Source organism: Micromys minutus (assembly GCF_963924665.1).
Source record: "Micromys minutus genome assembly, chromosome: 23".
Classification (NCBI taxonomy): Eukaryota; Metazoa; Chordata; class Mammalia; order Rodentia; family Muridae; genus Micromys; species Micromys minutus.
The window spans coordinates 32,829,895-32,844,539 of record NC_137958.1 but is presented as its reverse complement, the minus strand read 5'-3'; the positions used below and the strand labels follow the sequence as shown (position 1 = coordinate 32,844,539).

General features: G+C 47.6%; 1 protein-coding gene across 1 annotated transcript; it reads left to right on the top strand.

Moving 5' to 3' along the window:
- Positions 1 to 7,673: 7,673 nt before the first annotated feature.
- On the top strand, positions 7,674 to 11,354 carry DLX5 (distal-less homeobox 5; the record flags this gene model as incomplete). Its single annotated transcript, XM_080936526.1, has 3 exons — positions 7,674 to 8,028; positions 9,827 to 10,011; positions 11,025 to 11,354. 3 exons carry the CDS (start codon positions 7,674 to 7,676, stop codon positions 11,352 to 11,354), a joined length of 870 nt encoding a protein of 289 aa, XP_080792652.1.
- Positions 11,355 to 14,645: the final 3,291 nt, after the last annotated feature.

The following is a 14,645-nucleotide window of genomic DNA, read 5'->3' as shown; positions in this document are numbered from 1 at the left end:
ACACTTTCAAAGTTTTCCCATAGGATTTAGTGTGTGGTCTTCATCTGTTCTGTCGCTGTCTGAAACCCAGGAGTTCCATAAAGATCTGCATCTCTGTGGCTCCAAGAATTCCTAAACTTGTAAGAAAAAAAAATCCAAACATCTTTAAATCTCGTTCTGAACTAGCAGTGATGTGTACAACACTGTAAGCTACATACTTGAAAATCTACAGCAGCAACTGAGTGTTCCTCGGTTGTCTTAGTAGTTGGTGGAAATGCATACATCAGAGAGGGTGGGGCTTCCTAATGCACAAGCCAGTGGGGGTGCATGCAGACCATAAGAATTGGCATGCATTAATAAACTGACATGAGTGAATGTATTTACAAATATTTTGTTATAAGCATCACCAGGCGTTTGTAGCACCCACTCCTGATCTAGCTGTGACCAGCCTCCAAGCAAGAGTAATATCATTATATAAAATCACATGCTATTTGCCCACAATCTATCTACAATCTTTCTAAATCCCTCAGACTGACTAACACAATGCAAACGCGATACCCATAGAATAATGACAGAAAAAAATAAAGTCTAACGTCTTCATCATGCAGTTTCTCTTCAGAAAGAGATTCAGCGGAAGCTTGGTCGGATATAAGAATGTAGTATCTGCAGCTAAGTCAAGTGTTACTGGGAAGATTTTGGCAGCAAGGAACCCATCGTTTCTGCTCCTAGCTTTCGAAGAAACCATGGCCCTGTCCACTGCACTGCACTCGTAGGGCCTATTGACGTTTCCTTTCTGCTGCCTTCATTTTCTTCTGCAGGGACACGGAGGAACGTGTGTCCAGGTGAGCACTGTGCCTTCCCTTGATTACTCTGAGCAACGCAGCAGGAGGACCTCTTACCTCAGACTGGGGCTGCCTGTCTAAGATTATTTCCTTTATAAAAGGCAGAAGGCAACAAACACAGCTGTAGAAAGGTTTTGGTGTTTTCTTTTTGTTTGTTTTAGTCTATTAAGATGATATAATTAAGGCAGAGTGCAATGGAGTTCCATAAAATTATATCATCTGCTGTTGGGAATTGGTTCTAATGCTTCATCCTGATTTGGCTCCCAGACACCGTGCTTCCAGACCTGAGGGTCCCCGCCCCAAGCTGGCTTTGATTGGTAATAAAGGTTGCCATACAGCCAATGGCTGGGCAGGGAGACTGAGTTGGAACTTTTAGATTGCACAGGCAAGGGACCGAAAGGAGAGGTGAATTATCAGGACTCGGGAGGCACAGGAGTAAGGTTTAAGAGCTGCAGGAGAGAAAACATTCAGCAATGTAGGTGGAAAGGGAAGGCAGTCCTGGGGGTGGGGGTGGGGCTCCCCCGAAAGTTATCGGGATAGCAGAGATGAAATATAGATTTTAATAGGTGTTAACTTAAGAATCCCAGAGGGAAGTGTGTGCTAGCTACAGGGAGGTTTAGAAGTTCCCATCCATTGAGCTAGTCAAGGCCTATCAAAATTATCTGGCACGGGTATGTGTTTCATTCACAAATCCAGAGTTTTTGGATAGGTGCAGTGTGCCCAAGACCCGCTGGGAGTCAAAGCTGTTTAACTAATTCACAGCTTCAATCTACCTTGGTGACCTTGCTTGCTTTGCAAGTTTTACCTGGCTCACTGTGTTTGAGTACTCTGACTCTGACTTTAGAAATGGTTTCCTACATCCTTGCATGGTGCTGTTATCATAAAATAGGCTTCAAATTAGTGAGTACATTGTGAATACATTTCTTATGATGTATACATGCATGCACACGTGTGTATGTGGTATGATGTATATGTGTGTATTATGACGTACATTGTGAGTGTGTGTTATGATATATATGTTTGTGCACCAGTGTGAGTGTGCATATGTGTTGTGATGTATGTGTGTGTGCACACATGTGTACCTGTGCAGAGGCCAGAGGTTAATAATATATGTGTCTGCTTCATTCATCTCTTTGCGTCTGGCTTGCTGTTCTGTTTTGTGCAGATTCTCTGACTAGGTTAGTTGGCCAACAGATTGGGATCGACCGCCCGAGCACTTCGGTCATAAGCCCGTGGGAGCGTTCTCAGCCTTTAAGTGAGTGTTCCGGATCTCAGTCCAAGGTCTCACCCATGCATAATGGCACTTTAACAAGCCGTTTACCGAGCCTCAGAATTTCACAATTCTAAATGAAGCCTGGAATTCGTATGCTACTGTAAATGACTTCTACGCGCCTGATGTGACTGAATTCCCATCTCTCGGTTCCTTTCTCTACAACTGTACAAGGTGCATTTGTAATTGGAATATTCATATACACTTAAGGAGAATAAATGTTATATAAATAGTATCACCACCAAACTTTGCTTTCACGGAGATCATCGTCTGAGCTCACAATGAGACGTGCCACAATTTGGGCTTGCAAAGACGTATAATAATGGGACCCCATTTACTTCCTGCTTAGATAAACTTGAAGTGCTTTCAGCTGTGCTGTGCCAAATTCATCTCATATAGAATACATTTGAGAGGATGCTTGATGTCTCTTCCTAAATAGTTATGTTTAAGCTAAATGAATAAACACACTTTCATGCCCTAATTATAAAAAACAAAATATGTATAACTCTATGATACACACTATCTTTCAAAATAAACTGAACATCTTATTAGGTTAAAATTAAGTGGAGAATAGTTTTTTTTCCTCTGGGGATTTCTCATTTATTTAGAATATTTATATAATTATCTAATAGTGAGCCCTCCGAGGTTATTTTGTTGGAGATTATCTCTAACTCCAGGCATATTTTTTTTATGCAAAGGTAAGAAGGTTCTTGTAATTCGTTTTTGAACAGGAAGAATTTTTTCCTTTTGTTTTTCCGATCGCCTTCTCGGGCTCCTTTTTCTCCTTATCCCTCCCAGGGTGGGTTGGTTGTCAGTTCATATGGTCTTCCAAGCATATTGAGTCAGGCCAAGCCTCATAAACATATGACAAAGACTTTGATCCTAATGGAAGACTAAGTAGTTGGTAACTCAGAACCACCACAGAAAGTCAGTTGTTGAGCGGAGTAGGTGGCACAGGCCACTCCTGTCACCAGAACCAATGATCAGTGACTTGTGTCTTGGTTTTTATGGTCACTACTTTCATCGTATCATACCCATCCATGGAACTGCAGCCATTCGGCCATCATGCAGAATGCTTTAGAGCTATTCCTTTAATACCTTACTAAGTTATTAAACAATCCTACTGTTCTAGCTCGAAGATAGCTGTAGCATTGTTAAAAATAAAGTGGTCACTCAGATCTACCTTCACAGAACACATGACTTAGCCAGTCTTGTCTTCGAGATCTGTGAAATAAATAAATACGTAAATAGACCATGCCTACACACCTTTGATCCCAGCAGGGGAAAACAGAAGCAGGCAGATTTCTGAGATTGAGGCCAGTCTGGTCTACAGAGTGAGTTCCTAGACAGCCAGGGCTACACAGAGAAACCCTGTCTCACACAAGCAAACATGTTCTCAATGAATCATAATCCATAAAAAGCACAACAGAGAACTTCCCTGTTCAAAGTTTTCCCTGGCAAGTAAAGAAAAAGCCAAAGAACAAGACTTAAAAAAAAAACCACATGTTACACACACACACACACACACATACACATACACACACACACACATTTGAGACCAAGACAACCTTGCTTATATAAAGTGTGCTTATATAACACCAATATATCTTATGCAACCCTACATCTGAATGCTGTGCAAAATGTACTGTTAAAGTTCCCATCTTTAAAAACCTTAGGTATTTTTATGTGCACTGAAGTGAGTCTCACACCCAAAGTTAAGGGATGCTCTATTCCCACTTACAGGCATTTTCAGATAGAGTAGAAAATGGGGGAAAGACCTGATGTTGCCTTTAATTTACCTGATCTGGGGAAGGGGTAGCTCAGGTGGTACAATAGGCAAGCACAAACCTATCACCAGCACCACATCTTCCTCCTTTACATAGCAAGTTTGTGGTCAGCCTGGGATGCATAAAGCTCTGTATCTAAATAAGTGCATAAATAAAATGGCATACCTGACAAACTCACCTTACGTAGCATTGACCCTGTAGACTCAGAGGGACACAGTCCTCCTCTTTTGCTAGAATAGTGAAGGACCAGAAGCCTGCCTGGCCCCTCATTTGGGTAGAAAGGGGAGTGTTACCTCATATTGTCTAGAAAGAGAATGACTCTCCATGTCCTCCAATGGCCTCACAACTATGGAAGAGAGAAAGGGAAAAACAGGGGGTGGGGTGGAGTAAAGAGTTTACAGGAAGTTGAGAGAAAACATGCTGACCACCTGGTAGTAATGGGCCTTTCAGGACCAGCCTGGGTGATTCTGAGCTGGGCAAGTTAGCTGAGTCCACACTGCTCCTGGTGGACACTGGGTGGCGCTCGTGGTAAAGGCTTGCACTTCGTTAGGGTCTCCCCATCACCACACGCCCTCTGCATATTTCAGCTACACGGAAGATGAAATCACAGGTTCCCTACACGACCCAGCAGGGAGCTTTGCTGGAGGAGTTTTGTGATGCTGAGATTGTTTCTCCACCGTTGGGTCAGCTGGGAGTTGAGAAGCAATAGTGTCACATCACTGGCCTTGGTGTCAGATTCACCTTCACAGAACTGACAAAAAGTATGTTCCTGGCCCGAATAAACTCCAGAGTACGGGTCCAAACGTGCTGAACAGACTCGAAGGCCAGAAACACACAGAACACAGGGAGTGTATTTGTGACATGTAACAGGACCACATATTGTGAGCAGACTCCAGGCTTTCTATAGGGGCCCTCCCTTGACTGTATTAAAGGAAAGGCTGGAAGGGGAGAAAGTTCAATTTTATTATTATAAATTATTATAAATCAATTTTATATTGCTCAGAAAAACAATCAAGAAAGTTGAGACCGGTGAATTTCAAAGAGGCACCAAGATTTGGTGATTTCACCCTGAACTGGATTTAATATGACAGGCTCACATCTGCATAAGGGCCAATGTTTTAGCACCTCAGGTCATATATAAAGATAGTGCACCCTTTTCTCCTTACCCATTCTTTTTCGTAAATATTGTATATAATCATTGTTCCTAAATATATTCATGTGTGTAATGTATATTTACATACATATATGTGTATGTATGTGTAATATATATGCAAGTACAATCATATATGTGTGTAGAAGCATATGTGTATATGTATACTTCCCCTGCAGAAAAGAAAGCAGCAAATAAATTTTAGCAAGATCTAGAATTGTCTTACCGATATAACATGAAGTGTATAGGCAGTTTTCAGTATCAGGCTCATGGGAAGCAGCCTTCTCTCTCTAAAAGCACAGCTAGACTCGTCCTGGTGGTGATGGCCATGCTGACCTTTTATTCCCTCTTGGTTAGTACATTTAAATCCCTGGTAAACAGAATTGGAGCTAGAGAAGGGACCACCCATCTCTCTGCACCATTTTTTTTTTTTTTTTTTTTTTTTTTAGCCCCTAACATTGATCGGTCCCAGGCATTGATTTGGAAGACAGATTTCTGCAAATAGGGCCTATGGATTTGGTGAGCATCTTTAGAGAGCAGATCATGATCGTAATCCAGTAAGATCCTCAATGTGTTTGCCTCCTTGAAGACACTCAGCACAAAGCTAGGGTCTGGACGACTCTATAAAACTCAAAGGCATGAGATCAAGGCCAGGGGACAGCAAACATTTGTTAAACCCACATTCGGTGTCAGAGACACGAAGGTTGCAAGTAGGGACTCCAGATGGAAGAAAAGGGTGGCCCTACTGCACGCTGGCTTAGACAAAAGCTGTTGTCCAGCCAAGGAAACGCTACAATAACTGTGGGCTCATGGGGTCCACCTTGAGGCACCAGTTGCTGCTTCCAATTGCAACTCCAGATTCCAGAGAGGGCCTGACAGCCTGATTCCAGCTCTCTGACAGAGGCTTGGATGCCTTGGGAGCAGTGTAGCCAAAATAAGAAAAAAGTAACATTAGACAAAAATCAGGCAGATTTTCACTTCTTCCCCTGGCAAAGGGGGTAGGAGGAGCCAGGAGACTCCACCCTGATTATTCAATGACACTCTCAGGTTCCTGGACAGGGACCCCCAGGAGAAAGACCAAAGAAGGCCCAAAATAGAGTACAACCCATTTTTTATTGGAGTAGATGCAGAGCAGGAGTGTGAATTTTGACACATTCCTAAGCCCCCAGTCAGTCATAACCTGAGGAAAAACACATGAGAACAAAAGAATCTTCTTTAGGTGGCCTGTGACCAATGTAGGAATCTCGATCCCTGCTCCATTTGTACATAAACTAAGATGCTCGGTAGGCAGGAAATAATGGGGGGTGCGAGGGAATTGAGAGGGGCTTGGAGTGTAGGTAGGTGATGGAGCCAGAAGGTCACCAATGATCAAAACCCCACCTCCCAGATAGACTTGGTCCCTGCTTACTTTGTGTTCTTCATATTCCATTTGGTCTAGAGGCACACTATAGGTCACACACCCGAAACCCCCCCCCAATTTTTTTTTTTATTTTTTTGCTACTGAATGAGACTCAAGCCAACCCAGAAGCCTCCAATAAGATGAAGATATTGAACAAAAGTAGGGCTGCTCAGCTCTTCAGAAAAGCAAACTAAGAGTTTCGGCGATGGCAAGGTATTCAGGACTAAGACATTGGTTTTAGGAGTTCCTGTAAGGACTTCAGTTGCAGCTGACAGCTGAACGAACATCTAGCTTCTTAAACATCTCTGTGGAGCCCTGAGAAATAAGGCTCCTACAAAAGTGCTTGCTGCACGTCAATCTGTTTTCCAGTTTTCCAACGCAAACCAGTTGCAGCGTGCTTCCCAACAGCCCACTGAAACAATGCTGTTCTCCATTTGTTCTCATCCGCCAAAGCTACCACTGCTCCCCCTCCTCCGCACACCTTCCCACCGCAGTGTTCCGTTGTACAGTCTCCGTCGGAGGAGTGGGAGAGGACAGGTAGGTGTGAAGCAAGAAAAGAGCATCATGGGCCGCATCCTCTAAACGTGTACTTTTGAGCCTGCTGATTGGAACTGGTTGTCTTCAAACAGCACAGAGCTCGGTTTGTAGTAGCAATGCACTAAAAACAGATGGACTGAGACCCTCCCTCCCTCCCTCCCTCCCCCAACAACAACACGTATAGTCTCTCTCTCTCTCTCTCTCTCTCTCTCTCTCTCTCTCTCTCTCTCTCTCTCTCTCTCTCTCTCTCTCTCTCTCTCTCTCCCTCCCTCCCTCCCTCCCTCCCTCCCTCCCTCCCTCCCTCTCACACACAAATACACACACACACACACACACACACACACTCCTTGTACCCCCCCTTCCCTTTTTTTAAGCAATGCTTTGTTGTGCTAAAACTAGTTGGACGAGTTAGGGTGTTCCTCTGCTCCCGAGGCCCTGGCCAATGGAACCCGATCCACCCCGCTGTGCGTAAGCGCGCAATTAAGGATTTAACCAAGGCTGTGCTGCGCCTCAGCCAGCAGTCAGCCTGCGGGAGACAGAGCCTCCACGACTCCCAGCCTCCTCCTCCTCCTCCCCGCCGCCGCCGCCGCCTCCTCTTCCTCCTCCTCCCTCGCTCCCACAGCCATGTCTGCTTAGACCAGAGCAGCTCCACAGCCAATTCAGGCAGCAGCGGCCGCCGCGGTAGAAGGACAGCCACCGCCCGGGAGCTATGACAGGAGTGTTTGACAGAAGAGTCCCAAGCATCCGATCCGGCGACTTCCAAGCTCCTTTCCCGACGTCCACCGCCATGCACCACCCGTCTCAGGAATCGCCAACTTTGCCCGAGTCCTCGGCCACCGATTCTGACTACTACAGTCCCGCCGGGGCCGCCCCGCACGGCTACTGCTCTCCTACCTCTGCTTCTTACGGCAAAGCGCTCAACCCATACCAGTACCAGTACCACGGCGTGAACGGCTCCGCAGCCGGCTACCCGGCCAAGACTTACGCGGACTATGGCTACGCCAGCCCCTACCACCAGTACGGCGGCGCCTACAATCGCGTCCCGAGTGCCACCAGCCAGCCAGGTAGGAGCGCGGGGGCGGGAGGCAGGTACCCAGGGCATCCGTAACCCCGCGGGCGTGAAGTTGGGTGGTAGGTGAGGGCCACTCTGTCCTCACCCACAGAAGGTTCGTAGAAGGGAGTGGGGATCTGGGACTGCACAGGCAATTGTGGGGGTGGGGGGGTCAGTGGAGGAACCTTAAAAAAGGTTTTATCGGGTGTTTTCCCTCTGGCGCCCCTTGGGGGTTCATCCTTAGCTGGATTCCTAGCTGGCCTAGCCTGAAAGCCAGTTTGGCTGGAAAGAGGCTAGGGATGGGGAGGGGAGGAAGGGGGAAGAAAGAATCAAGTAGCCCCAGCGGTGTTTGCGTAATAAAAGGAAAGTTAGTTGGAATTCTGGGTGAGCGTGCTGAGTTGGTGAGATCTAGTCTGGATTAGCCTGCAAAGCGCCCCGAGGCCTCTCAGGGAGGGTGCGGGCTGCGCACCGGGTGGCCCGAGGGCCGGAGGGCTGCAGCCTGACCGAGAAAAAGCGAGCAGGGAACTTTGCGGTTTATCCAAGGTATTTCCAAATACAAAAAAGTCATTTAAAATAGCGGAGGGTTGCTGAGAGTTCACGTTGTGAGAGGGGACACCCCCCCCCCCTTCGCGCACTCTCTCCATGGGTACCTAGAATTTGTCTGCCTTCTTTCCCACAACCTCCCTTTCCTGTCCGTCTTGAAACTTCCTCAGAGAATTTCAGGGAGTTAGAGAGCTTGGGCAGCAAAGCAGAGGCGTAAAGTCTCAGTGAAGAAGTTTTCCTAGTCGATTTTGATCTCCCTTCACCAGCACATTAGTAAGGCTGCTAATATTAGCATCCCTACTCCAGAGAGTGGAGAGCACAGCCCTCCTTCTCCACCCTTCCTCTGGCAGCAGCTTCACACACCGGCTCCCCCACTCCTTCCAGGACTGAAGGGGGAAAGGGCCATGAGGCCTAGGGGCACATTAGCAAAACACAGATCCACGGGACCCCAGAGGGGAACAATTATAACAGTGAGAATTCTTCCCCAGGCTGCCTCCCCTTTACTACGAAAATATCCTTCTTACAAATTCCTTTTCAATACTTTGTTGATTGAAGTTTGAGTCTGCTCCTCATGCTGTCTCTGTATTTGTGCAGAAGGGGAGGATTTTTTTTTTTTTTTTTTTTTTTTTTTTTTTTGGTCAAGAGCATATTAAGTCTATTTGTGAAAGAAACCAGACACATCTGTGCCCTCTCAGATCTGCAGTGAGATTATGGGGACTACATAATCGGCTCTCTGTCTGCCGCAGCCCCTATCGACCTCTTGCCGCTGTAGTGAAGGAACATAGTTTGCTTGTCGGTCTTTGAACTTTGGAGACCTTGGCTAGCGTCTTCCCTGCCCAAGCGTCTAGCCTCTGCGGGCGACCGAACAGACGCCGACAGAAGCAGGGTCATGGCCCAGGGGCCTCCTCGCTTGGCGCCCTGGGAGTGGAGTGGCTATTCGCGTCCCAGAAACGCACAAGGTGAATGCAGTGAGGGGGAAAAAAATTAATGCGAGAAGCATCTCCAAAAGGTTCCATCCCTAAAGCGAAGAACCTGGTGTGTACCAAGTGTCCCCGGCACGCAGTGGCTATTAATCGGAGAGTCGCCAGCTCTTCTGTGTATGATTTGAGGAGGGGACAGATTTCACCGGGGTTTGAAAAGCCAAGGTTGTGGAAAGAGAAAGATGACTACATATTTCAAAACAAACAAAACCTCGGTGATTTGAGGGCCTGTGCACAAGAGCCATTGTCTGCCCGGAAGCTCTAACCTAGTCTGTTTTGATTATTTAGAGAAAGAAGTGGCGGAGCCAGAGGTGAGGATGGTGAATGGTAAACCAAAGAAAGTTCGTAAACCCAGGACTATTTATTCCAGCTTTCAGCTGGCCGCTTTACAGAGAAGGTTTCAGAAGACTCAGTACCTCGCCCTGCCAGAACGCGCGGAGTTGGCCGCCTCTCTGGGACTGACGCAAACACAGGTAAATCCGGCCGCCGCCGGGTACCGGCCCCGCCTCGCCTGCAAGCCTGGCTGGGCTGCACGGTTCGGTCCCGACTGGCTGGAGCCGATTCTCTAGCACTTTGCAGGAATTTACAGATAGAAAGACACCAACGGTTGCATCTTTCCCTCCGTGTGCCAGGTCCACGTGGCGGTGGGCGCGGGATTCTTCGTTTGTCCTGAGTTGCCGCCACCCCCCGCCCCCACCCCACCCCGCTTTAGCTACCAAGGGCTGGGGATCAAGGTTCCATAGTGAAAACAAGAGAAGGGGTTATCTCTGGGGTGGGGGAATCCGTCTCGCGTTCTTGAGAAATGTCTGGGTCTCTTCACAATGAGAAGCTTGCCAGTTACTATTGGCCTGGTGATGGGTCTCCAGCCACGCAAAGGCCTTGATCCTAGTGTCCTGGTCGGTCCTGTCTCTGAGGCAACTGGAAGGTGGCGAGGTGGGGGGCGCTGTTGTACGGAGGAAACCCTCCTGGATTGTCCCCCTACTTTGCCCTCCCACTCCAGCCCGCTGGGGCCTAGAGTAAGGAATGTTCAAGTCGCCGCCCAGAGCTTCAGGCAGAGTCTGGTCTCCTAGTGCCGATGGGACTGCAGGGAGTCGGGCAGGAGCTTGAGAGATCTCTCCTTTCCCTTGGCACAGTACACCTACAGTCTACCCCCACCCCCGTGGGGGACTCTAGCCTTCGAGCAGGAGAGGTACCCTCCCCAGTGCACTGGTGCACAAAGCCCACACGTGCGACCAGGTCTAGAGCGAATAAAAGACAAAGCCTTGCTGACGCCGGCGCCAGCTGAGCTGGACAGGGCTCCCTCCGTGGGTCCCTCCTATTGCATAGGCTGAAACTCTGCGACCTCCTGGCGATCCACAGCTTGCTGCTGTAGTTATCAGGGCAGGATAGTCTAGGGCCAGAAGAGACCTTCTTCATTCGTCGCTCAGGGAAAGGCGCGGGCAACCTCTGAGTGTCCCGGTAACGTGTGCCTTTGTTCCCCACCCAGGTGAAAATCTGGTTTCAGAACAAAAGATCCAAGATCAAGAAGATCATGAAAAACGGGGAGATACCCCCGGAGCACAGCCCTAGCTCCAGCGACCCTATGGCATGTAACTCGCCACAGTCACCAGCGGTATGGGAGCCTCAGAGCTCATCCCGCTCTCTCAGCCACCACCCTCATGCCCACCCTCCGACCTCCAACCAGTCCCCCGCGTCCAGCTACCTGGAGAACTCGGCTTCCTGGTACCCAAGCGCAGCCAGCTCAATCAATTCCCACCTGCCACCGCCGGGCTCCTTGCAGCATCCGCTGGCACTGGCTTCCGGGACGCTTTATTAGATGGGCGACTCTTTCTTGCTCAGTTTTGGGACTACAGTGTTTTGCTGTTTTAGAAATCAGAAAGAAAGGAATTCATTCATACGGGGATGTTTGAACGATGGAAACAAAAAAAAAAAAGATTCATGTGTAAAGCTTTTTTTTTTTTTTTTTTTTTTGCATGTAAGTTATTGCATTTCAAAGGACCCCGCCCCTTTTTTACGAAAAGAACCTTTTTTTTTTTTTTTTTTTCGAAACTGTGGACACTATCAATGGTGCCTTGAAATCTATGACCTCAACTTTTCAAAAGACTTTTTTCAATGTTATTTTAACCATGTAAATAAGTGTAGATAGAGGAATTAAACTGTATATTCTGGATAAATAAAATTATTTCGACCATGAAAACTGCTCCATTTTTGGTCCCCTGATAACTGGCTAGTGAGGTTAGATGCAGAAACAAATGAATTTTCTCGAAATCCAACAATGCAAAACCGAAGTCAGGAGCTACAGGGTTGCAGAAATGTGTTTGTGTTGGATGCTTTGTTTTATGTATCTGTCTGCACATAGGGCCTGTCTATAGTTCTGTCCTGTTTAGGATGCCCCACCACCACCACAAAACCATTTAAATTATATTAAATATAACCCTAAAGGTTTCGGGTAGGAAGGAATATGGAAATTAAACACATTTCTCCTACGGCGTGTGAGGGGGAAAGGAAACAGAAATCCCTCAATAACCTGGAGTTCTAAGCTCAAAGTGATTCTTTCTGATGGGGAACTCCCCCTCCCCCACCAGTATGTGTATTGCAATTAGACAAATTACCGTCCTTTTGAAAGGAGCATTCCAGGATGAGACAGGAGAAGAAAAGCAAATCAGTTCTCCTTCCCGTTATTACTTTTTTTTTTCAAAAATAAAAAATTGGAAATGCTTGGGGCATAACAAGTGGTAGCTTAAGCCTTGGAGTCCTAATGTGTAGGACTATAAATCTGGCCAGGTTCTTTTAGTCAAGAAAATACCGTAGGGATTCAGAACCTAAAGCACTAGGCCAAATGAGAAATATGGGAGTGGGGAACATTCCTTTTCAAAAAAAAAGGGGGGGAGAAAGGGAGGGAACATTCCTTTTCAAAAAAAGGGGGGGGGAGAAAGGGAGGGCCTATATGGATTTCATTTCATGTGAGAAGGTGAGATATTGTTCTTAATATAATTGTCTTTCACAGCATCTGTAAAGCTCAAGGCCCTTTCTCTGCTTTGACATAAAATGTGGCAAGTTCCAAACCCTTGGAAATGGGATGTTTGCTAGAATTTCTTTGTGAGGTCATCTTTAAGGCAGGCATATAGGAGTTGCAGCAACCTGGCCCCTGATCTCTGCTCCCCAAACACCTCTGCTTGTAGATGTCGGGATCTTTGTGACTGGCTGTCCTTCGGTCCACCCGAATCCATTTCCTTATGACACCAAAGGGACATGCAATGCTGGAAACTGCTAGGTTTGTGGGAAATATTCCACAGCTAGGAAGTACGGGGCCATAAATGGGACAAAAACGCACACTCGGAGGACTAGAACATAAAAACTGCATCTTCTCATCTCGGCATTTCAGAGAGAACCCTCCCAGCATGGAGAACTGGAAAGGCAAGCTGTATGCCCTCGGAGGCCATTTTCAGAGTCAGTCTCTGTCTCTCCTATCTCTTCTCATCCCTCCCTTCCCATCAGCTTTCTACCTCCATTTGTTCTCCTTTCTCTTTTCCTTTCCTTTCTCCCCCCCAAGTGATCTCGAACCCACCAGTTTGGAACTCAGTGGACCTTGGGGGGATGGCAAACATACAGTTCCAGGCAGCCCCGGATTACTGAATCCTGCCTGAACAGAATTTTATCTCCAAAAAGGTTATTCCCTGTCCCCACTCGACTCCATCTGTGGGGGATGGTGGTGTTAGGGGAGGCCCGGAGGCCCCATTTTTGTTTTCTGTAGTGGCACGGAGTAGAATAGAGATGAAAATGAAGGTGTCTACTTTCTGCTTTTTTTTTTTTTTTTTTTTTTTTTTTCCTTCGCTTGCAAAGATTTCGGTAGTTTCCACACACCAAGAGCCCAGAGCTTTCTGAGGGCTAGGTCTGGATTTCCAGGACTTGGCTTTCTGATGGTCACCGGCCTATTCGCACCCCAGGGTGTATATTTGTGAAGGGTGGCAGGGAAGGGGGTGGGGGGGGGACATCCACCGCACACACACCCCTCCCCGCCAATATGCCCCGCCCACTGGTTTCCCAAGAGTGTCAAAAAATGTGCTTGGAACAAGCTCTTTCCATTTTGGCATTCGGAGAGGGTGGATGTCATCTCCCTTCTCCCATCCCCGGTGGAAAGGGGGGTGTGTGTGGTTTCTTCACTATCTCGGACCCCGAGATTCAGCCAAGCGGAGGGAGGGCGGGTCCAGACCTTTCTCGCAGAGGAAAAAAAAGGGATGCTCTTTAATCAGCACCCTTCACCCCATTGCTGGTTGTTAAGTACACCAAAGCTGATTTGCTGCTGAGCCAAAAGCTTAGAGCAGCGGCGGGGTGAGGACCCTGTTTCACGATCCCCCCCCCCCCCCCGTGCGAGCCTCACTAGTAGTAGTCTCTTCAATTGAGCGGTTTTTGTTTTTGTTGTTGTTTTTTAACTTGAATGGGGAGCGGGGAAGAAAAATATTCTGGCAAGTGAGTCGCAACGGGCTTTCCTGGCACCGCGGGGATTCTCCCCGGGGAATTTAACTCCCTGCAGTCCTGCGCCCAAGGATGTAAAAATAACAGATCCTCAAAGACTAAAAATATCTGTTTCTCTTGTCCTCCCTCTCACCTTCCTTCTCTCTCCATTCTTCCTGTGTACCAAGTGCACGTCGTTCCATTTTGGGGCTGGTAGACCCCACTCGCCCAGGACTTCAATAGGAGTCGCATGTGCCTGCCCATTCTGTTCCTCATTTGCCTAGTCCTCTGTCTAATGTCCCAAAGATGAATTAAGCCGACTTCAGAACTAATTTTCTTTATAGTGGACCCCCAACTATCCAAAACGCCATCTTGAGACCTCCCCGCAAAGGTTCGGAGGCCCAGGGCAGGTTGGCAGGGCTTGAATGATTTCTTCGGTGCCCAGCCCTACTCCCGAATCCTGTTGAAGATCAGATAAATTGGTCTTTGTTTGAGACTTGGGTTGGGCTAGGAGGATTTCTACCCCCATTCTCCCCCTTTTCCTGGCGGCCACCTCCTTGTGGGACAAGAGGCGGCCTGGGGATCCGAGGGAAGCTGCATTCCTGTGGGTGCCAGACGGCTCCAGCGCTGAGCCACAGGGCCTGAGACACAC